The 23,224-nt window shown below is 39.6% G+C and overlaps 1 protein-coding gene across 1 annotated transcript in view; it reads right to left on the reverse strand.

The window, feature by feature from the left end:
* The window catches only part of LOC120993822 (autism susceptibility gene 2 protein-like), a 396,608-nt gene extending 374,396 nt beyond the window's left edge, over positions 1-22,212 (reverse strand). Inside the window, exon 1 of the mRNA XM_040422289.1 lies at positions 21,937-22,212. Coding sequence (XP_040278223.1) covers positions 21,937-22,212 — 276 coding nt within the window. The remainder of the gene's footprint in view (positions 1-21,936) is intronic.
* Between the last annotated feature and the right edge of the window lie 1,012 nt (positions 22,213-23,224).

Below are 23,224 nucleotides of genomic sequence, written 5' to 3' on the forward strand. Positions count from 1 at the left end.
GTAGCCTTATTGAATAACTCACTCGCTATACTACATTTTTAATTACATGCAATTACAAAAGTATTCAGATCAGGGTGCTGGTTTAAAAAATGCAGAATATGTTTTGTAGCACAGCCCCTTTAAATTGTGACAAAAAAATGTTTTCAAATTTTTGCCAAAGAGTAAGCTATCCAAGAAGTGGTGTAAGGTTAGACAAAAATATCTAAGGATGCATCAAATGTATCATTCAGTGTGTGCACTTGCAATGTTCAGACTGTCACATTTACTCTATCTAAATACACACAGGGATAGTAAATATCTTAATTCTTTCCATGCTTGCTGTCAGTGAATGGAAAAAAAATAAACGCTAACATTGAGAACCTGAAAGATTCCCTAATGCTGCGCTGCTCACACAACTACAGGGCCTGTTACAAAAGAGCTGTGAAAGCATGGGAGGATTTTCTGGATTGTTTTTTTTAATCAACCTTCATCCAGCAGAGATCTTGAAAACAGCGAGAAAGTTTGTATGACTTTTCATAATATAATGAATAAACTTCTTTTTTACAGAAAGCCAGAAATTAGACCTTTAAACTATTTGCATTAAACTTGAAGGGTGGGAGTACGAAAAGATGTCATTTACGATTCATGGCCAACATCACCTAGTACAAAAGCTGAGGCAATATACACTGCCTGTCCAAAAAAAAAAGTCGCCACCTGGATTTAACTAAGCAAATAGTTATGAGTCTCCTATTGGATAATTACTGCATGGGCGATTATCTTCCAGCTGGCAACAAGTTATTTAACCCCAACTGGTGCAATGAGTTGCTTCTCATTTCTTAAACAACCATGTCAAAAGACACATCTCGTAGTCGTGGAAAATGTTAGTCTGTTTGAGAAGGGTCAGATCATTGGCATGCATCAAGCATAGAAAACATCTAAGGAGATTGCAGAAACTACTAAAATTGGGTTAAGAACTGTCCAACGCATTATTAAAAGCTGGAAGGATAGTGGGGACCCATCATATTCGAGGAAGAAATGTGTCGGGGGAAAAAAATCCTGAATGATTGTGATCAGTGATCTCTTAAACGTTTGGTGAAATCAAATCAAAGAAAAACAACAAGAGAACTCAGGGCTATGTTTAATAGTGAAAGTAAGAGCCTTTCCACACGCACAATACGAAGAGAACTCAAGGGATTTGGACTGAACAGCTGTGTAGCTGTAAGAAAACCACTAATCAGTGAGGCAAACCAGAAAAAAAGGCTTCAATTTGCTAGGGAGCATAAAGATTGGACTCTGGAGCAATGGAAGAAGGTCATGTGGTCTGATGAGTTCAGATTTACCCTGTTCCAGAGTGATGGGCGCATCAGGGTAAGAAGAGAGGCAGATGAAGTGATGCACCCATCATGCCTAGTGCCTACTGTACAAGTCTCTGGGGTTGCTGCAGTTGGTCAGGTCTAGGTTCAGCAACAGTATGTGCTCCAAGAATGAGGTCAGGCGACTACCTGAACATACTGAATGACCAGTGTATTCCATCAATGGATTTTTCTTCCCTGATGGCACGGGCATATTCCAAGATGACAATGCCAGGATTCATCGGGCTCAAATTGGGAAAGAGTGGTTCAGGGAGCATGAGACATTATTTTCACACATGGATTGGCCACCACAGAGTTTAGACCTTAACCCCATTGAGATCTTTGGGATGTGCTGGAGAAGGCTTTGCGCAGCAGTCAGATTCTACCATCATCAATGCAAGATCTTGGTGAAAAATTAATGCAACACTGGATGGAAATAAATCTTGTGACATTGCAGAAGCTTATCAAAACAATGCCACAGCGAATGCGTGCCGTAATCAAAGCTAAAGTGTTTTTTTTGGTGGTGACTTTTTTTTGGGACAGGCAGTGTATATAACAATGCTTCAATGTCTAATGAATAGTTGCATGCAGCATTTTGACCATTTCTGTTACAAGGGCATACAGAAGCAGAAGGAGGAGATTCCACTTGGGAATTATAAAATTCACAGTGTCAATAGATCACTGGCGACTACACCTGACTCTACATTACTTATGAAAACTAGAGCTTTAAAGGAACAGCTTTTGTAAGCTTTGTGTCTAGTCGTGACTAATATCCATCCGGAACCCTATAAACCTAGAGGAGGCTGATGAGATAAGAGAAATAGGGTCACATGGTCAGGTTTCCGGATGCAGTTTTGGAAGCCAAAACTAGGAATAAATAAAAAAAACAAGAAGTTATACCTGGCCTTTATACTTTCTCTCCTTCTATCAGCCACTTCTGATTTTGGCTTCCAAAACTGCATCAAGAAACCTGACCGTGTGGTCGTAACCTAAACGAGCAACCTGGAATATGGGCTGTGTCTGTCTAAGGGATATTGCTGCGGTTGCATATTTTGGTAATATGTATTTTTTTTACAGATGGAACACTATTTTTTAAGGTTCCAATAGGGTACGTTATAGTAGTTGCATTGTTTTTGTATATCCTGACCACAGTTACTTTTCCCTTTTCAAAGTTTCGAGAGAAAAAAAAGCTCTGTAAAACAGACAAAAAAACTGAAAAAAGTACACAAAAGCATACAACATTCACACAATGGGAAACATAAGCGTACATAGTGTACAGAAAGGATTTTTACCCCTTTTTGCACAGAATTTATCTACTGTACACCCTAATTCATCCTCTGCGGTTAGGCAGCGTCTTTGCAATGAGAAACATGACCAGTTGTGTGTAGAATCAGAAGAAAGAGACAGCAGAGAAATGAAATAAGTGTCATATCTGCTTATAGGAGTGCTAATAGGATATGCCATAACATTCTGCCCATACAGATCAGACCCCCGCCAACCCTGAAAACAAGCAGAGGTCCCCCTGAAAATTGTCATGCATGTTGACGCTCTCTTTCCAGGGTTTCATTTTGAGGATCGAAGGGGTCTCAACAATCAGATCCCTGCTGACCAGAAAGTGATAACTTACCCTCAATTATTGGAAAACCCCTTTAAACAAAATCGATAAAGATATCAAAAGGATGTTTATGGTGTCTTGCCCTATTCCAATTAAAGTTTCCCCAAGTCTGAAGTATCACACATTTGTAGCCATGTGATACTCCTTGGCCAATCAGATGATGAAACGGCATGATTAGCTTAACACTGAGCTCCCGAACACCTGCTAAAGCAGTGGTTCTCAACCTTTCTAAAGCCGTGACCCCTTAATACAGTTCCTCATGTTGTGGTGGCCCCCAACCATTACATTTTTTTCCTTGCTACGTCATAACTAATTTTGCTACTGTTATGATGACCCACCAAAAACACACACAGACACCAATACACCAAATGTTAATTCAAATACACAAGTATTCATTCATAACCACAGAACTTTAGCATAAATACAAAATATTTGTAAACCAAATGAATAACTTTAAAATAAATAATAAACAACAAATACCCCCTAAAAAATAAATCAGTGGTGCGCACAGTACCCCTCAAATAAATAACTCAGTGGGGCTCACAGTACCCCCCCCAAAAAAAAAAAAAATCAGTGGTGCATCAGGTTTCCCCCAAATAAATAAATCAGAAGTGCTCAGGGTCCCCCAAATAAATAAATCAGCGGGGCTTCAGGTCTCCCCCAAATAAATAAATCAGAAGTGCTCAGGGTCCCCCAAATAAATAAATCAGCGGGGCTTCAGGTCTCCCCCAAATAAATAAATCAGCGGTGCTCAGGGTACCCCCAAATAAATAAATCAGTGGTGCATCAGGTTTCCCCCAAATAAATAAATCAATGGTGCTCAGGGTCCCCCAAATAAATAAATTAGAAGTGCTCAGGGTCCCCCAAATAAATAAATCAGCGGTGCTTCAGGTCCCCCCCCCCAAATAAATAAATCAATGGTGCTCAGGGTCCCCCAAATAAATAAATCAGAAGTGCTCAGGGTCCCCCAAATAAATAAATCAGCGGTGCTTCATGTCCCCCCAAATAAATTAAGCCTTGCTCAGCCAAATAATTAAAATAAAATCAGCCAGGCTCAATTAAATCATTGGTCTCAGTGGTGCTCAGCGGCGGTGTCATTAACGAAAAAACTCGGACCTCAGCAGACAGGCGGCCCGACTTACCCGTCCAGACGTCAGGCTCCTTCAATCACAGGCAGTGATAGGACATCACTTCCTGTGCGCGAGGATAAGGGGCCGCTGCCGTTGTACGGGCGACCCACAATAGGAAGCCTCAGGCGACCCCCCGGAAAGGGCCGATCGACCCCCAAAGGGGTCGCGACCCCTAGGTTGAGAACCGCTGTGCTAAAGCATAAAACTATGTCATGTTATTAGCGCTCTTTATTAAAGCGGTCTGCCTAGTGACAGATTTCATTTAAATAGCATTTAAATTATATTACTGATATAATTTCTCTCCTCCACTGCCAGGAAGTACATGCTGAGAGCAGGCTCACGTCTGGGTTTTATTTCTAAGCACAAACCTGCTTACAAAGTATCCACCTTAAAGGGCTTGTCCAGTTTCAGGAGAAAACAGGACAACACAGGGGATCCTCCTGCAAAAAAGAAATAAGGTTTACTGACCTGCCAGATGTCACGCTGATACTCCATTTCTTCAGGCCCAGCTCTGTTTACAGCAGTGACATCACAATGGCAAAACGTGACCGCTGCAGCCAATCACTGGCCTCAGCAGTGCATCAAAAAGGCCTGTCATTGGCTGCAGCAGTCACCTGTTGTTGTTCCCCGCTGTAGCCAAGTAAACAGATCCTGGCATGGAAAACCAGCACATCAGCGTGATCCCTTATTTACTGCAGGATCCCCTATGCTGTCCAGTATACTCCTGAAACTGAATAACTCCTTTAAGATTGTACTGTATCTATTAGACTACTCTAGACAGGAAACCTACATAAAATGTTTGCTTTTATTGGCAATAGAATATATTATATTTGCCATATTGCTATATATATACTGTATATATATATATATATATATATATATATATATATATATATACATATTAAAAAGTTGAAAAAAATAAAAAAGAATAGCATAAGGGTAAACAGCAGAGCAACCACCTGCATAATGTTGAGGAATAACAGAAAAAAAACGAAATAACAGATTAAGTACTTGGGACTTTGAGACCAGGTTTCCTCTTTTAGATCTCCCAATGGCATTGTTAAGAGATGCTTCATTTTGCTGTAACCTTCAGGATAAGTTAGATACGCCCCCTGTAGCAATGTGTATTGGTTTGTTACATCAGCCAAGCAGATAAAACACTGGGTATGGCGTATTATTCTCCGTTAAATAATAGCTTTTAAAGAGCACACAGTACATTACCCAAGAACAATATATGACTTACACTAGTTGGCACGCAAGCATTCTGCATAACTTGGCCGTTGTTCAACGCTGCTTCTGAGAAAGCATTAAACCAACGCTCTGAAACCTGCAGTCTAGGCACAAAATTATTTTTTACCTTAAAAAGAACAGGTTTTATATTACATTACAACCTCATAAACTGTTAGAAGCGAGAGGAAAAGAACTCCTTTCGAATGTGCTTCCATCTCATTATCACTAAGGGACTGACATTGCAATACTCCCAGGTGAAAAATTAGCACCAAATTTATCCAACAAACACAAGCTTGATTTTTTAGAGAGTGAAATCCCATTTACAATAGTCGTCTGTCTCCACAGGTACAATGAAGTATGGTTACATTGTTATGCCAAGATCTCTCTCTTTATATATACAGTATATATATATATATATATATATATATAAATATAAATATATATATCTAATATATAAAGCTGAGTGTATGTGTGTAGGTCCGCTAAAGGAATCTGCACCGTCGCATTTACAGTCACGAAATTTGGCACACAGGTACGTCAGGTGTCCGGGAAGGTTTTAGACTAGGTCTCAGTTCTCTAGTCCTGAGATATTCCCAAAAAATGCATTAGCCAATAGAAGCATTGTCACATGACCCTTATCAGCCAATAGAAGCTCGCAGGTCCTCCAGCCTCCACATACACAGTTTTACTCCAGGTTTCCATAACAACCCAGCCATTTTTCTTCACTGCTGTAGGTGAGCTTTAAAGGAAATCTGTCACCAGGATAATCGTTATTGAAGTAAAGCCATGGCCTAATAGCACTAAGTACCTTATTTCAAAATGTGCCTTTGTTCCAGCAATAGATGCTTTTATCCTCTGAAAATCCAGTTTATTTGGTATGCAAATGAGCCAGTAAGGTGCCCAGAGGGGCGTCACTCTTGCAGGAAGGAGCCCAGACACGCCCCCTACCACAATGTGTCCACCCTCAAAAGACTTAAAACCCCGCCCCCAGGTCCCACTAAGCCATGCTCCTTATCTGGTTAGGCCACGCCCACTCCCCACTCCTGAGCCGACGGGGGTTGAAAAAAATGAAGGTAAGAATCAACTTCTGTCAGCTGCAGAGGTGGGAGGGAGGGTGACTTTCTCCCTGCAGCTCACACTCAGACAGCACAGTGCTGCTGTCTTAGAGTGAGCTGTTTAAATGGACACGCCCCCAATCCAGTAAAGGCCACTGTTAAGGGGCGGGCCCCTGTGGAGGTCACTGTCATGGGGGTGGTATGCTGTGAAAGTCACTGTTAAACGGGGAGGCTGCTGTAACGGTCAAAGTTAAGGGGGCGGGCTGTTCTGGAGATCCAATTTTAAGAGACAGGGCACTGTGGTGGGGGGCTGTGGAGGTCACTGTTTTGGGGCGGGGTGCTGTAGATGTCACTGTTATAGTGGACAGTGTTGATATCTTTTAACGAAACACACAAACATTAAATGAAATAGATTAAATATACCCGAGCGAAGATAGATATAATAATGTAATATGGAAAATTGTGTGGAAGCTCCAATGGGAAAAGTGTCCCTGGATAATAGAAAATAAAAAGTAGAGCAGCACTCTAGTGTGGTGAAAAAAGAAAACTGTTTATTCACCCAGTAGTGACGCGACGTATTACCCCTACCTCTAAATAGTCCCAAACCATCCTCTTGTTTAATATAGCAGTATTACAGTCAAACATATTTTCCAGATAGCAGATGGATTTCTGCCGGAAATGGGGTCCAGCGGCAGTAACTGGCAGTGCCAGACCTGGAGAACTCTGGCAGACTGTTCTTTGCTGGAAGAGCCTGCCGGAGAAGAAAGCTGCAGATGTGCAACTAGCCCTACTGTAACCTAGTATTATAGTTGTAGACAACACCTTCATCAAAGCAATCTCAAAGGCAATATGGTTAGGCACCATAAATCATATGTTGTGACCTTCACAAGTTTGAAGTTGCACAACTTTTCTCACGTTCAATATACAGGTACCTGTGGTCTTAGTATTGCAGTTGCAGCATTTCTGGGACTCAATACAATCCGACAAGTTTGAAGTAGCACAAGATTTCTTACATTTCTTAGATCGATAAGTGCATGGCAAAAGCAGATGACCGACAGACAACTACCTTGCTTTCCAATCAACTTTTCAAGCGACACTTACTTCACTACAGTAAGTACTGCCCAATGTGCGGTCTTAGCATCGTCTTAGTAGTAGTAGTAGTCTTTGTATTGCCATTGCAGCATTTCTATGACTCAATACTGACTGACTAGTGAAACAGTTGAATGATTTTCAAAGTACGGTAGTACAACATTAAGGATCTACAGCTGCCCTCGTATGAACCAGCTTCCTTTATTCACATTGTCAAATTCTGAATATTTGACTTTACTGTAGCCTTATTACTTACATACACAACATAAAGTATCTTCCTGGTAAAAAAATAATAATAATAATAATAATGATGAATCCTTATGATATTGTGACCCAGAACTTATCATCCAGTTCTTTGCTTAAATACCACCAGATGCTAAACTGAGAGGATCACAATCTGCATGCACCAAAGTGACAGCGAAGCATCATGTTTAAAATGTTTTATATTATAACATAGAAGTAATATGGAGAAGTAATAGCATCTGTGTTATGAACACCTATGGACCAAACTATAAAACTGATGGGAAATCCGGGGTCCTTCAACCACAGCTCTCCCCGCTCCATTCTCGTTGTAGGTGTGGGTCCCTAGCGATATGCCCCCATTGTTTGTGATGGGAATACCCCTTTGGCGTTTCTAATATGGCTACAGAAAGGAAGCCATGGGTACAATGTAACCTAGCTATTATATTAAGTTTTTTTTTTTTCCTCACTGGGTCAATGTTGTTGAAAGATATGAATAGATCACGTTGATTGGCTTGTGTATTCACCAACCTTACCATGTAACTTCATATCATTGTGTTTCTTAATTGAGATTATTTACAACCTATAGCATGTTTGTAAATCATTACTAAAGCGAGTCCATTTATTTTAGCATTAATTACAAAATATATATTAGCTTTTTACTGTTGACATAAATACCAATGTGTTACTTTTATGGTCTGCCTGGTACTGTTTCCTTAATGGCAATGTTCTCCTCGTTGTGTGCTTTATATGTGATGGTGTTAATTGAATGTAGTGGTTTCAATTTTAATAACTTAAGTTCATTTAAATAGAATTCCCCAAGGCACAATAGGCTGCAAGAAAGTGCTGTATTTAAACAAAGCTCATATCAACACTAACTAGGAATCTTTAAGAAGTTTTGTATCATTGAGAGAGTTTAAATGTCCATAAAAAACAAATACTAACCATTATAATTGATTTTTTTTCCACTCATCACTCACTTCAGTTTCTGTCCCTGATGATGCTAACAATTTGCCCATCCTGAACAATCACTAGGGTCAATTTCATAGTAAGCTGATTAACCTATCGGTATATTGTGTTGGGATATGGGAGGAAACTGGAGAACCTAGAGGAAAACCCACACAACCAAGGTGAGAATGTACAAACTCCATGCAGATGTTGCCCTTGGCTGGGTTTGAACCTAGGACTAAGGTTTAATCAAAGTATATCACAATGTTTTAGAGTATATCATCTTACATGAATCCAGATTCTTTGGCAAACCTATAAAGTTCACTGAAGAAGAAACAACTTGAACTTGTAGGATGAGTGGCAACCAAACAAATGGATACCTTCAGAGTAATAATTAACCAACCACAAAGAAGCCTGCAGACTTATGCAGTACAGGACGTCAATACGTTAGTAATAAATAAATAGTGTGGCGGTGCTGCTATATTAAAGGATGCAAATCTGATATTGCAGTAAACATATAACTTCATGTTGACTCAGGATGCATGTTTTTTTTTTAACTAAAGTGATGAATTTGGTTACTTTCACATTAGCGGCAGCCTTCTCCGGCAGGCTGTTCAGGCGGGTGAACAGCCTGCCGGATCCGAGCTGCTGCTAGTGCACGCGTGCTGCTGGAAGCCCGCTCCGGCCCCATGCACTATAATGGGGGCGGGTCGGAGGTCTGGCTGCAGCACAGCAAACATGCCGAGAGGTGGCCGGAATAAAACTACAACATGTCATAGTTTTATTCCGGCCGCCTCTCGGCATGTTTGTAGTGCTACTGCCAGATCTCTGGCCCGTCCCCATTATAGTAAATGAGGTCGGTGCGGACTTCCGGCGGCACGCATTCACTAGCGACAGCATGGATCCGGCAGGCTGTTCACCCGCCTGAACAGCCTGCCAGAGAAGGCTGCCGCTAATGTGAAACTAGCCTAAGCCGCTGTCAGCAAACTCTAGCAGTATTATATTCCAAGTGAATCAAAAATTCAGGCAAATCCAACATGGCTGATCTTTATTTTCCCAGATGTTTCGTTGCACTAATACATGTTGTATAATTGACTGATCACAACAAAATCAATAAGTGCCGACAACTTTTATGTAATTTATACAATCGGCTATATTGTTACTTGTACTATCTAGAACGCACTTTTTATTTCTCTAGTCACTTTTCAGCTTTTAGAAAAGGGTTAAATGTAAGCATGAAGTAGGCCGAACAACACATGCTTCTAATATAGAAACCAGATCCTTCCAATATAAAAAAATAAAATAAACTCATTATTTTTAAGGTTAGCAATCCAATGCTTAGGCTTAAAATTCACCATAAATGATACATTTCCCTCTCACAATAGAGCAGGAAATCATTATATACAAAGGGTTCTCATTATAGATAAATCTGATCCAGCAAACATATACAATAATAGGCAGGTTTCATTCAAGTAATACAGTTTGCCTAGAGGTGCTCTATCTTATACTAAACAAAGTTTCAACTAGTTGTATTAAACTAATACTGTACATCAAATTGAAATGTTCTTTTACAGTTCTCATTTACTGTATTCTGCCTGTTCAGGTTTAATAAGCCGCTATTTATCGTTTCCATAGCTGTATATTCTAAAACTGGATATATATAGCAGTATCTTAATGCTCATTGGCCAACTCTAAATGAACTGAAATGTATGCCTTGCTTTACTAAAGATCTAGGATCACACACACTGATGTTATTGTCTAGTAAAATGATGCTTTAAAATGATACTTGACCGTATTACATCTCAAAATGATAATAAAGTATAGGACAAAAATAGGAACACTGCTCAGATCAAAATGTGCTGCATGAAAAACTATGGTATATACCTTTATATAGTTATACAATGGTTGGACATTGACTTACAGGACACATTCATTTACATTCCAGCTCTGTGTATGCTTAGGAGTCCAGTAGGTGGTCCTAATCAATGACTGACACCTTTTCCTGTACAAGTGTGCAGTCAGAGGTAGCTGTCAATCCCTGAGTAGGATGTTCAATGCGACAGGTTGCCTTTAAGTCTACAGAACTTTTACTGAAAGCAGGAGATCTAGAATTTTCAAATTAATATACTATTAAATGAACACCTTCAGGATCATTTTTCTTATGATTGCATCTTACTCATTACATATTTTTTTTTCAATTGTTGTTTATTAAAAATTGTTAGCAGTTTGTGTCCAAAACTGTTAAGTTCCAGCCTAGATAAAGAGTATTTTTGTTTTAGTTTTATGCTGAGTCTCGTCATGTTGCTGTTCTAAAGACTGCGTATAGACTTTGGAGGAGATTTATCAAACTGGTGTAAAGTAGAACTGGCTTAGTTACCCATAGCATCCAATCAAACCCCACCTTTCATTTTCTAAAGGAGCAGTGAAAAATTAAAGCAGGAATCTCATTGGTTGCTATGGGCAACTAAGCCAGTTCTACTTTACACCAGTTTGATAAATCTCCACCTTCTTCACAGCTCATAAACACACAAAAACTGATAAGATTATGGCTTAAAGGGAACCTGTCATGTGGATATTTGATTATAATCTAACTAATTATATACAATCATTAACTACTAAAAAGTACCCTAGATGTATTCACTTACTGGTGTGACAGATGGTTACCGTATAATATACACACAAAGATGCCACATGCCACATGCTAATGAGCTGATTTGAGTCCGGTGTGATGTCATTGAGTTCAGCGTATATTTAATTCAGAGCTATAGCCACTCCCCTGCCCACCTGCTGCTGGTTCATATGGAAAATAACTGTCAATCAGCAGCAGGTAGGCGGGGAGAGTCAGGAGCTCATGAATATTCATGACTCATCATTATCAGCTGGAGCTTTTCAATACAAGATGTTGGCAGATTGACTGGGTCAATTAAAGAAAGTGACCCAGCATTTTGCTAAGAGAATCAATCACTTCTTATTTATGTTGCCCTTAGTTAGGACACCATAAAACTGGTGACAGGTTCCCTTTAAATTAGTGTTTATGAGCTGTCAGGAGTTCAGAGATAAAGGCTATACATATCCATGGGAACAGTAACATGATGGGACTTAGCGTAAATTGCACTGAAAGTAACATACTCTGCAGCTAGGCTGAAACGTAACCCTGTCAGATAAAAACTGCTGAAAATTTATAATGAAGACCAATTGAAAAAAATATTTTTAGCCCAAAATGAGTAAAACACAGTAATAGAATTGCCCTGAAGGAGTTCATAGCCTTTAATCAGCACATAATTTAGATGGATAGATAGATAGATAGATAGATAGATAGATAGATAGATAGATAGATAGATAGATAGATAGATAGATAGATAGATAGATAGTTTAGCCAATTAATTTGCAATTTTGGTCGGGCAACCCCTTTAAGACTGAAGTTCATGCACTACTGTACAGGTTTGTCAATTATTCATGTACAATTTGTTTGGATCGTAAGGCTGTAGCCAAATCTTAACTGGATACGTATTTTTAATTAGATGACAAAGCAGGAAGAGAAATACTGCACCTTGCTTCCTTTTGATGCTGATTATACACCGGCAGTCATTACCTACACAGATAATTATTATTGACCTCTATTATAAATGTCAAACAGGTGTTATAACATCTTGTCTGACCATATTCAAACATTCCGGTATTGATGGTCTTCCATTAAGTACATTAAGTAGATTTAGCATGTAATTAGGATGTTTTCCAGCACCTTTCATGTAGGTTTACACTGATATCTATGCATCTATGTGGATGGACAGCAAATCCTTGAATTCTTGATATTGCATACATATTTCTGTAAATTACTGAGTTGATAATACATAGATAATAGCCTATAATTTACACTTTACTATGATAGTATGATATACTGAGCCATATTTTCAGGTTGCCCAACAGATGCCGCCCAGTTAGAAAGTGCAAAACAGCTAGGGACAATTTCAGGCATAGTATGCCACATAGCCTAACTAATGCGGCACACGACTGCAAGTGACATGCCAGCTCACATGTCACCTGTGTTGTCACAGCCTTACACAATTCAGTGAAGCAAGTACAGAAAATCAGTGTTTCCCTTCATAAAATTAGCTAAAGCAGATATCTATTGTCAGCAGGGAGACAATTAATGCGGAGTAATGACGGTAATGCAGAGATAAATCCACCCAGACAGACTGGAGCTTTGAGATCCTAACAAATCTATACGTCTCAATCATAGTCATTGATCAAGCGAGGAGGAAAATCCATGGTCATCTTAAAATGTCTGGTGTAATCTATGATTTTTATTTGTAATGTGTAATAGAAACAGAAATGATTATATGATCAATGCAATGTTCCTGCTCTTTATGAAAAGCAATAGTTTAAGCTGTTAAAAAATACATGATTAGCTCAGAGCGCTTCCTTTGGGGTTATTAAAGGGGTTGTCTGCTTTAATTATATTGATGACCTGTCCTCAGGGTAGGTAATGAATATCAGATAGGTGGGAATTTTCCCGCCAAAAGATGGTTTTCAACATTGGACATATTTACCAAGGATGGTAACAATACAGTGATTGGCTACTCTGGTATGTTCATCTCTGGGCAGAATTTGGAAGTTGATTGGTCCAGTCAAGATTTTCCCCTGCCCCAGTGACAAGTTGTTTATTGGGGACAGGGTTTACCATATGACTAACTCCAGGGGTATAACTTAGAGCCATTCAGGCGTTCAGGTGTCTTACCTCATGTGGTTCAAGCTGGATAGGTTCCCCCCTATATCCTTCCCCCCATCTTATCCCCCCTAATCAATTTTTGTTTCCCTTTCTTCTCCCACGGCATATGGGATAAAATTATTATTCATATTATTTTATATTATTATCATTATTAGAAGTGTTAAGTTTGATAAAGGTTTAAGTGGATTGGATTATTTGATTACAGTTGAAGTTATTTGTGATGATTTAATGGTAAATATCTAATAAAGTGTGTGGACAATCAATTTTTCACTCAAAAGACAGTGTTTGTCTATTATTTCAGGGGTAAATATGTTCGAATAGGTGCATAATATGACTTATAATCACATAACTTTACTGCCAAATTTGGGCTGTCCCGGGCAGAAAATGGGGCTAATGTAAACCCCACCCAGTGGGCATTCCCAGGTGGTGCTCAGATGCCCCGATTGTACCAACTAAAAGGTTGAAAAGTATGATTACTGAACCTTGTACTGATTGTAAGTTATAGGTGGCAAAGCCTAAATCTGCATGCACAATTCTGTTTGTTATCAAGATAACCCCTACCCATTTAACCCATTTAACCTACTAGGGCAAGGGTATATCATCCCATGTTGCTTGGACCCCTTCACCCTCTGTAGTAACCAGAGCAGAGAACAAGCTTTACCTAGCCACATATTATTTAGGGAAATTAATTACCACATGGGAGATTTAACAACAAAAGTCATGGTTAAAGTCACAAATTATGGTTCATGTTATATTTGCACCATAATTTGTGACTTTTAGCGCCTCTTGGCACTTTTCTAAAATGGCGATACTTAGCGTGGCAGATGGGACTTCCGCTGCCTACCAGATCTACTACACCAGAAACTGGTGTAAATTATAGCTTAAGTTCACATCAGCCAATTTCAGGTTCTGGTACATGAAGGGACAGAGGTAAACTTAGAGATAATAGAACGTCTGCCTCAAACCCATCTCCAGCATTACAGTGGGAGTCTCATTATTCAGACACCCCTGATCAAAACCTTTAATATGTTGCTACATATCAAACATGTTTTTTTTTTTTTGTTTTTTTTTAAGGTACCGGGACAATTTTATTCTCATATATGAAAAATACATTTCAGCATTATAATCAGCAATATATTGATGATTTGGGGGTACTATCTCTCCTTGGGAAGAGACCACCTTTCAAAGAGGCTCCTTTCACATTAGCCATTTTTGCGGTTCCATCATTGATCTAGAAAAACGCTTCCGTTACAATAATACAACCGCATGCATCCGTCATGAATGGATCCAGTTGTATTATGTCTTCTATAGCCATGACAAATCCGTCTTGAACACCATTGAAAGTCAATGGGGGACGGATCAGTTTTCTATTGTGTCAGAGAAAACTGATCCGTCGCCATTGACTTACATTGTGTGCAGGACAGATCTGTCTTGCTCCGCACCACATCGCAGACAGAAAAATGCTGCTTGCTACCAAACGGAACGGAATGCATTTTGGAGCATTTAGTTTAGTTCAGTTCAGTTTTGTCCCCATTGACAATGATTGGGGACAAAATTGAAGCGTTTTCTTCCGCTATTGAGATCCTATGACGGATCTCAATGGCGGAATTGAAAACGCTAATGTGAAAGTAGCCTTAGTCGGCATGAGGAGACTTATAAGTCATACATGCTCCTCTGTAATTCTGGGAAGAAAGGGATGCAAATGAACTTTTAACAAGCTCTGCCTATAATGCCACCAGATGTAAGGCAGCTATCCTATAAGTCAATGTTCCACCCTTTAAATAGGCTTTGAGACATGACTCAGATATTAAATAACCCAGCATCTCATCTGCAGACAGCTGTTTCAGGGTGCTTGCCCATAATCAGTGCAGAGAAGAGAGTACCGGCTTAACTGGGTGAGAGGCCTTACCCAAGATTTGTGGGGTACTATCTCTCCTTGGGGAGAAAGCACCTTAATCGGCGTGAGGAGACTTATAGGACATACATGTTCCTCTGGAATTCTGGGGAAAAGGGATGCAAATGAGCTCTAAACAAGCTCTGCCTCTAATGCCACCAGATGTATTGATGAGGTGTCGGTGTAGACCTAAGAACAAATGTTCATTGGTACCTTTCATTTTTATGGTTGAGGTACATAAAGTTAGTGGTGATTATACCTATTCAACCAATGCATTGCTTTTATGAGTGTAACTTTATACAGTAAGATTTTAAGCTTCATTTTACAACATTTCTTCATTGGCACTATTCTTTTGTCTTCTACCATGGTATGTACCGTGTAAAAAAATCTAATGAATAATCCATACTGTTTGATTAGTATACAGCTATTACTCAGGAAGTGTAATGAAATGCATTATACATGAATGCAGGCCGTTGGTAGCAGAATTTGGCAATGATAAATCACATAACTGTCAAACATATTTAGAATGCCCACTGGGGGATGAATCTGTTGTTCTTTATCTGACTGTAAAATTATACTTGAATTCCTTGTGAGATTTTTGGTGTCTAGTCATGACACGACACCATAGAACAGTGAATAGTTACGGTAACTGGTTTCATAATATTAAGAATTCCCCGAAAATCACCCCACCCCCACCAATCAGTTGTTCAAATGGGTTTCTGCGCTCCACAACAGGCATCAGAACAACGCAGCTCAATATACTGAGTAGTGGTGAGGAATGGTACTGCAGAGCTGCTTCAATTTAAGTGAATGGGAACAATGATGCAGAACCATGTTACCGTCCCAGAATAACATTTAAAGTGAATAAGGCAAGGGCTAAATGACGGTCTTGGGCATGACAGCTGTCGCGCAACCAGGTATCGTGGTGTAGCAGAGAATCCATAGCAGTGAATGGGGTCCCAGCATGGCTTGAAGGTTTGCCGCGACTATAACCCCCAGAATCACAAACAAAATCCTGCAGGTTTGCATTTTTTTTAGACTCTGGGGTCGCGGTGATAGCAAACGTGTGAGTCACGCTGTGACCCCATTAATTTCTATGGCTACACAGCTACACTGTGATACCTGGTCGTGCACACCTGTCAAACCCAATATCACCGTGTAGCCCTGATCTAAATGTGGAATATACAGGCTTTCTCCAAGGTAAAGAAACCATATATTGTAAAATGGCAGATAATGATTCAAATTTAGGCAGAAACTGTGGGAGGCCAGGTGGCCAGCATGAATGCCCCCATCACAGAACCAACTTCAGACAAGTCGTGTTCATATTATTCAATAATTTGTAGGTAATGAAGAAAAAAACATGCCTCATAGGTGACAATGTGTATTTTTATAGGTATTGATTGCACAGTGTAGTAAAGTGAAGGGAAGTTCAGGTGAAAACAGGGGGGAAGATGTGTAAAGAAAGATATTACACTAAATATAACATAAAAAATTCCACAGATGATTCTAAACATGTAAAACATGCAAAATGCATTCCGTTCCGTTTGGTTGCTGCCCCATCACGGACAGAATAACGATGCAAGCAGCGTTTTTCTGTCCGCGATGTGGTGCGAAGCAAGACGGATCCACCCTGACACACAATGTAAGTCAATGGGGACAGATCCATTTTCTCTAACACAATAGAAAACAGATCCACCCCCCCACTGACTTTCAATGGTCTTAAAGACGGATCCGTCATGGCTATAGAAGACATAATACAACCGGATCCGTTCATGACGGATGCATGCGGTTGTATTATTGTAACAGAAGCGTTTTTGCACATCCATGACGGATCCGCAAAAAACGCTAATGTGACAGTAGCCTAAGTATAGCTTGGCTTTCTGTAGTACACAAGCGCTCCCATGTGCTTATCTTACATATGTCAATAGACCAAGGTATCATGGGAATGAGAATTTACATTTACTTGTGTATATATGTTTTTGGGATGCACTGGGAGGATTTGGAGGGGGAGGGGTACAGATAAGTGAATTGGTTCTACACAAATCAAATTTGTTAATAATTTCTCAAAGGATTTAAAGTTTTGACAAATCCAAAACTTTTGTGATTTGTCCTGCACGAATAGTTCAAAATGGCGGCACCATTTTATAGATCAGAAGACAGAGAAGAAAGTATCTCTAAAAGGGGATGATTTTTGAACATTTTATTAAAAATAGTGCAGTGTGTTTTTAAACAGGTTGTTTGTTACCAATATGCATTTACCCATAGCCACATACTGTATGTTGCTGTCACTTTGACAACTAATGCTGTCTTGGCAATATGGAACTTGAAAGAGGTTGGATACAGTGCTAGGAGACCTCACAGCATTAGGCAAACTTTTTAGGGTTATCTTTGATTTGGGTCAAATTGGCCTCAAAACTAATTTTTTGAAATTCACTGATCCCTATTTTCTTGTTATCTATCTATCTATCTATCATCTATCTATCTATCTATCTATCTATCTATCTATCTATCTCATATCTATCTATCTATCTATCTATCTATCTATCTATCTATCTATCATCTATCTATCTATCTATCTATCTATCTATCTATCATCTATCTATCTATCTATCTATCTATCTATCTCATATCTATCATCTATCTATCTATCTATCTATCTATCATCTATCTATCTATCTATCTATCTATCTATCTATCTATCTATCTATCTATCTCATATCTATCATCTATCTATCTATCTATCTATCTCATATCTATCTATCTATCTATCTATCATCTATCTATCTATCTATCATCTATCTATCTATCATCTATCTATCTATCTATCATCTATCTATCTATCTATCATCTATCTATCTATCATCTATCTATCATCTATCTATCTATCTATCTATCTATCATCTATCTATCTATTATCTATCTATCTATCTATCTATCTATCTATCTATCTATCTATCATCTATCTATCTATCTATCTATCTTTATCCATCTATCTATCTATTATCTATATCTTATATCTATTATCTATTATCTATTATCTATCTATCTATCTATATCTATTATCTATCTATCTCATATCTATCTATCTATCTATCTATCTATCTCTATTATCTATCTATCTCATATCTATCTATCTATCTATCTATCTATCTATCTATCTATCTCATATCTATCTATCATCTATCTATCTATCTCATATCTATCTATCTATCTATCTATCTATCTCCTATCTATCTATCTATCTATCTATCTATCTATCTATCTATCTATCTATCTATCTATCTATCTCTATTATCTATCTATCTATCTATCTATCTATCTATCTATCTATCTATCTATCTATATCTATTATCTATCTATCTCATATCTATCTATCTATCTATCTCATATCTATCTGTCTATCTATCTATCTATCCATCCATCCATCCATCTATATATCTATCTATCTATCTATCTATCTATCCACTAAAAAATTACATTTCCACATTAAAATGGTAATATTCATACAAATAAAATATATCACCCATGACAGAATACATTTCAGATGCTATTTTATTGGGTTAAATGGTCTCTTATTATTTAATCTGTGCTTAGTTGAATAGGTTGAATGATCAGACTGCGTTATAGGACCATTGACATTACGTAAAAACTACATTGCACATCATTACATTATACATTAATTAACATTTCTGTTATTACATGGCACTTCATTAACCAATATTATAGACTTCATTGAACTCACAGAACCTTCATAGAATAGTCAAAGCATTAGGTAATATATGATAGATATAATAAAAAATGACAAAAGATCCAAGAAGCCAAAAATTGGGAAACATACTAGAGAACACCATGACCGTTCATCCTTCCATGTTACACCAGTGCAAGTGTGAAAATGCATAATTTGCCAACGATTTAAGAAAGATGTATGTTCTGTGTATAGGTAACCTAGCATGACGTTCCTTAGCAGCCATATAGAGGTGAAATGTTCTGAATGCTGCAGTCTTCTAAAGGGGTTATCCATCTTCACAGAGCTGATGGCCTATCCACCCTGTCATATTTTTCAGCATATTACAGGGTGTCCTATTGTCCAATTTCTGAGTTACTCCAAAGAAGTGTGGTTTCCAATACACCCCTATTGATGCCAACTTCTACTATATCTCGATGCCATGCCAGATGGTTGTTTAACCTGCCCATATCATTTATTCTTCAAAACGGGCCTTAAAGGGGTTGTCCAGGAAATTTTTTTTAAATCACTGCAAAACTGTTCACGTTGGGTGACAAAAAAATTGTATTTACTGATGTAACATAAACTGAATTTAATAAAGAATATTATATATTATACAGAATAAAATGCTCCAAAATCAATACAAAAATGTACTCAAATTTAAAGGGGTTACTAGATTTTTTTTTTTTTACAGTTCCACCCTTTCCCCAGCCATGAACTGTGAAGAGAAATATACTTACCTGACCTGCTCCCTGGTTCCCGGGTACTCTGTACTGCCCTTATGGCCCCCATCTTTTAACATCCACACAGATGGGGTCACTGCTGGGTTACTTGCTTCTTTGAGAAAAGTCCCCATTGAGGCCAGTTATTGGCTGCAGCTGCACACATGACCCTGTCCATGCAGATGTTAACAGATGGGGGCCAGAAGTGCAGTGCAGATGGGTGGAGGGTTGGGGAGCTGGAACCAAATGGTGTGGGGCACATAAGTATGTTTTCTTCGCATGTCCCGCTGGCTGGGGTTGGGGGGATTTTAAAAATATTCTAGATAATCCCTTTCAATTTTAGTGTGTTGAGTACATTATTTCATGATTTTGAACCATTTTTATTTGTATAAAATATGGGATCCTTAATTAAATTCAGTTTGATTACAAGGTTTCTGTCACTCAATGTGACCAGTTTTGACAAATGTTTTACTAGTCACCACTGGATAAACTATTCCATCCAGTGTAAGCTTTTATATGCTTTGCTTGAAATATTTATATCACAGATGAAACATAGAGGTTGAGTGTTCTGGCAACTTTCCCACCTCACACCCTATAGAGCTGCAGTATGAAAAACCTTCATTTCACTTGCAAGCATAGCAATCTGGAATCCATTCCTCAACAAGTGGATGGAGTAAATCATGTCCAGTCCCCTAAACAGATGTTTCTTCTGCTGACAGCTGGTGGACCCAGAAAAGTTTGGTCGAAAGCATAACGCAAAACACATCCAATGTCAATGGAAGACAACCACAACAGTACATGCCTGCAGCCCCTCTGGGACATTTCCTAAGGCAACCTACCATATGTAACACTGCATCCTTTATGGAAAAAAGGACAATTTATTGCCAAGAAAAGACACGTTCTATTGCAAAGTGATTTAATAATTATACTGCTGACAGACATTGAGTAGACGACCATAGATGTAACCATCCAATAGTTGTGTGATGCTAATAAATAATTCATATATGCTTAATCTAGTAGTGAAAATCCACCACCTCTGAACCATTTTGAGAAATACATGCCAGGATTACCGTAATTGATTCACACGGATTTTGTAAAGAATCCCAATCTGATTTTGGCCCCATCCGCCAACTGACTATTGTTAACCATCGTGATCATTGGTGGTTACAACTATGGCCGCCTTACTCTACATAATCATGGCGAGATCAATCAAAACGCTCATATCACCCATACACCTATCAATTGATCTCTCGTGAAGATAACCTTGAACAATTCATTCAGGTTGCTGAATGCCACAAGTAGCGTCCAAGCCTAGGCAGATGAAATAGTGACATCACCGTATTCTTCAAACTCTGTTACTACAGCATGCTTGCCAATTACTCTAGACATAAAGCAGGTTTCATTGCTGACCATGGCAAAATAATGAAATAAGGCAGGCAGCCACCATCTGTATCCAAACAATGCTAGAGTTTCCACCAGGTTGGCCCACAATCATGATCTAGACGGCAAGAATATGTGTATATATATATATATATATATATATATATATATATATATATATGTGAACACAACTCTGGTTAAAGTGCTGCAGGTGCCCAAGTGTCTCCCATAAAACAAGGCTCTGGCAGGGAACAGTAAAATCACTTTTGCACAGACAATAGCAGGACAAGCCTTTAAGATAGGACGTCAGCAGGGAGGATTTGATTTGCTCATTAACCCCTCCAGCTCAGTGTAGCAGCCTGGGCAGCAGAATGATAAATGCACTGTACACTCAATGGATCTGGGTCCGAATGTCATCAAGCAGAATCGTGTCCTCCTAAACAATACCCCGTCAACTCCACCACTCCCAGATCATTGTCATCAAATCCACAGCCATCAATAAACTGAGCATTCAATTGGGATAGGAATTCGTGCAGTTAACCAGTTAATGGCATGCAGCTATGATAGATCCACCCCATCCATTATACACAGACAGTTCATTCCCATTTTGGCTGTGGGCATTAACCCCATTCTTGCTGGTGGGATGTAAGTGTGAGCTGATGACAGCCCTGGCCATCCCTCTATCATCATCATCATCATCATCATCTGAAAGCATGCAGTGAAAGGATTAAAATGCAATCTGCAGTGACAAGAGTCCAGCCTCCTCACCCCCCTCCTCCCTACACTCCAAAACACTAGGACCTTAAATGAACCCCCATACAGCAATGCACACACACCCTTGTGCCTTACCTCTAGAGCTTCCAAAGTCACAAAGCTGCTCATTGCAAATCCATCAATGATGTCTTCTTCAGCCGAGGAGGACTCTTTCCTCTTTCTCCTAGGGGGCTTTGGTCTGGACAAGGAAGAAGCAGCCGGGTTCCTATTGTCTTCTCTCTCAGATCCAGAGGAAGAAAGCAAAGAGCCGGTCCTGGAAAGCCCTAATCCTCCTTTGGACCCGACTTCCCTATCCCTTTGGGATTTGGATCTCCTCTTCTTGCGATAGCCATTGCACCGTGGGCCATCCATGGCACCCACAGTAGTGGCAGCAGCACAGGCAGCAGAAGCAGCAGCAGCAGCAGAGACACCAGCAACCACCCCTCTTCCCTCTCCCCTTCCCCACCTCCTCCCCTCCTGATAGAGAATAAATAATAAAATAAAACCCACCACGGTCTGCAAAAGAAGAAAATCAGAAAGGAAAAAGCAAAAAAGAAGAATCAAGGATGAAGACCTGGGAAGCACATTGCTCCTTTCCTGGTGCAGGCAGCAATGTGCAGCTAGACAGTGTGATTCCACCACACACACACATACACAACCCAGAAATTCCTATAATGCTGCCAGGGAAAGTAATGGCTGATCACAGCCTAGAAATCTGGAGAGGAGAAGGCTTTGATCAGGAGTGGAGGTTAAATCATTCCCCCTCCCTTAACAAAATCCTGGAGCTTTCCACCTGATGTATTCCCTGCAAACATTTAACTCTTTGTTACTGTTGCTTGTTCTTCCAGAACTCCATGATATATCCCTTGGATCATCTTCTCCTGTTCAGTGAGGAACTTCCAGTGCAGAAGATGACCCCCTCCTCTTGTCCTCCTCTTCTTCTGCTGGGTTCTCGTCTTCTGCTCTCCTCCTCAGTGACAGATGCATCCAGACTAGGCAGACAGAGGAGGGGCAGGAGACTGGGTGGGAGACAAGGAGAAGAAGTGAAGGGATAAGAGAAGCAGTCTCCTCTTCTTCTTCTTCCTCCTCCACATACACAATGGTAAAAGTGACAGCTGAGGCTGTGCCCGGTGCTTGGCATGTGCCACCTCCTGAGCCTTCTTCTCCTGCTCCAAGGGAGGTGAGGGCGATGCTCTGTGTCTTCTCTCCCAGGCCAGAGAGGAGGGGGCTCAGCAGCACACAGCCCTTCCTCCAGCTCCAGTCTCCTGCACTCCCTGGGAAACCGCATCCACAACTTTTCCTAACATGACAGCACTCCCCATGATCAGCACATGCATGACAAGGGGACAAGTTCCAGGGAAGAGGAGCAGTGTTCACTGACACC

Source organism: Bufo bufo, chromosome 3, assembly GCF_905171765.1.
Source record: "Bufo bufo chromosome 3, aBufBuf1.1, whole genome shotgun sequence".
NCBI lineage: Eukaryota > Metazoa > Chordata > Amphibia > Anura > Bufonidae > Bufo > Bufo bufo.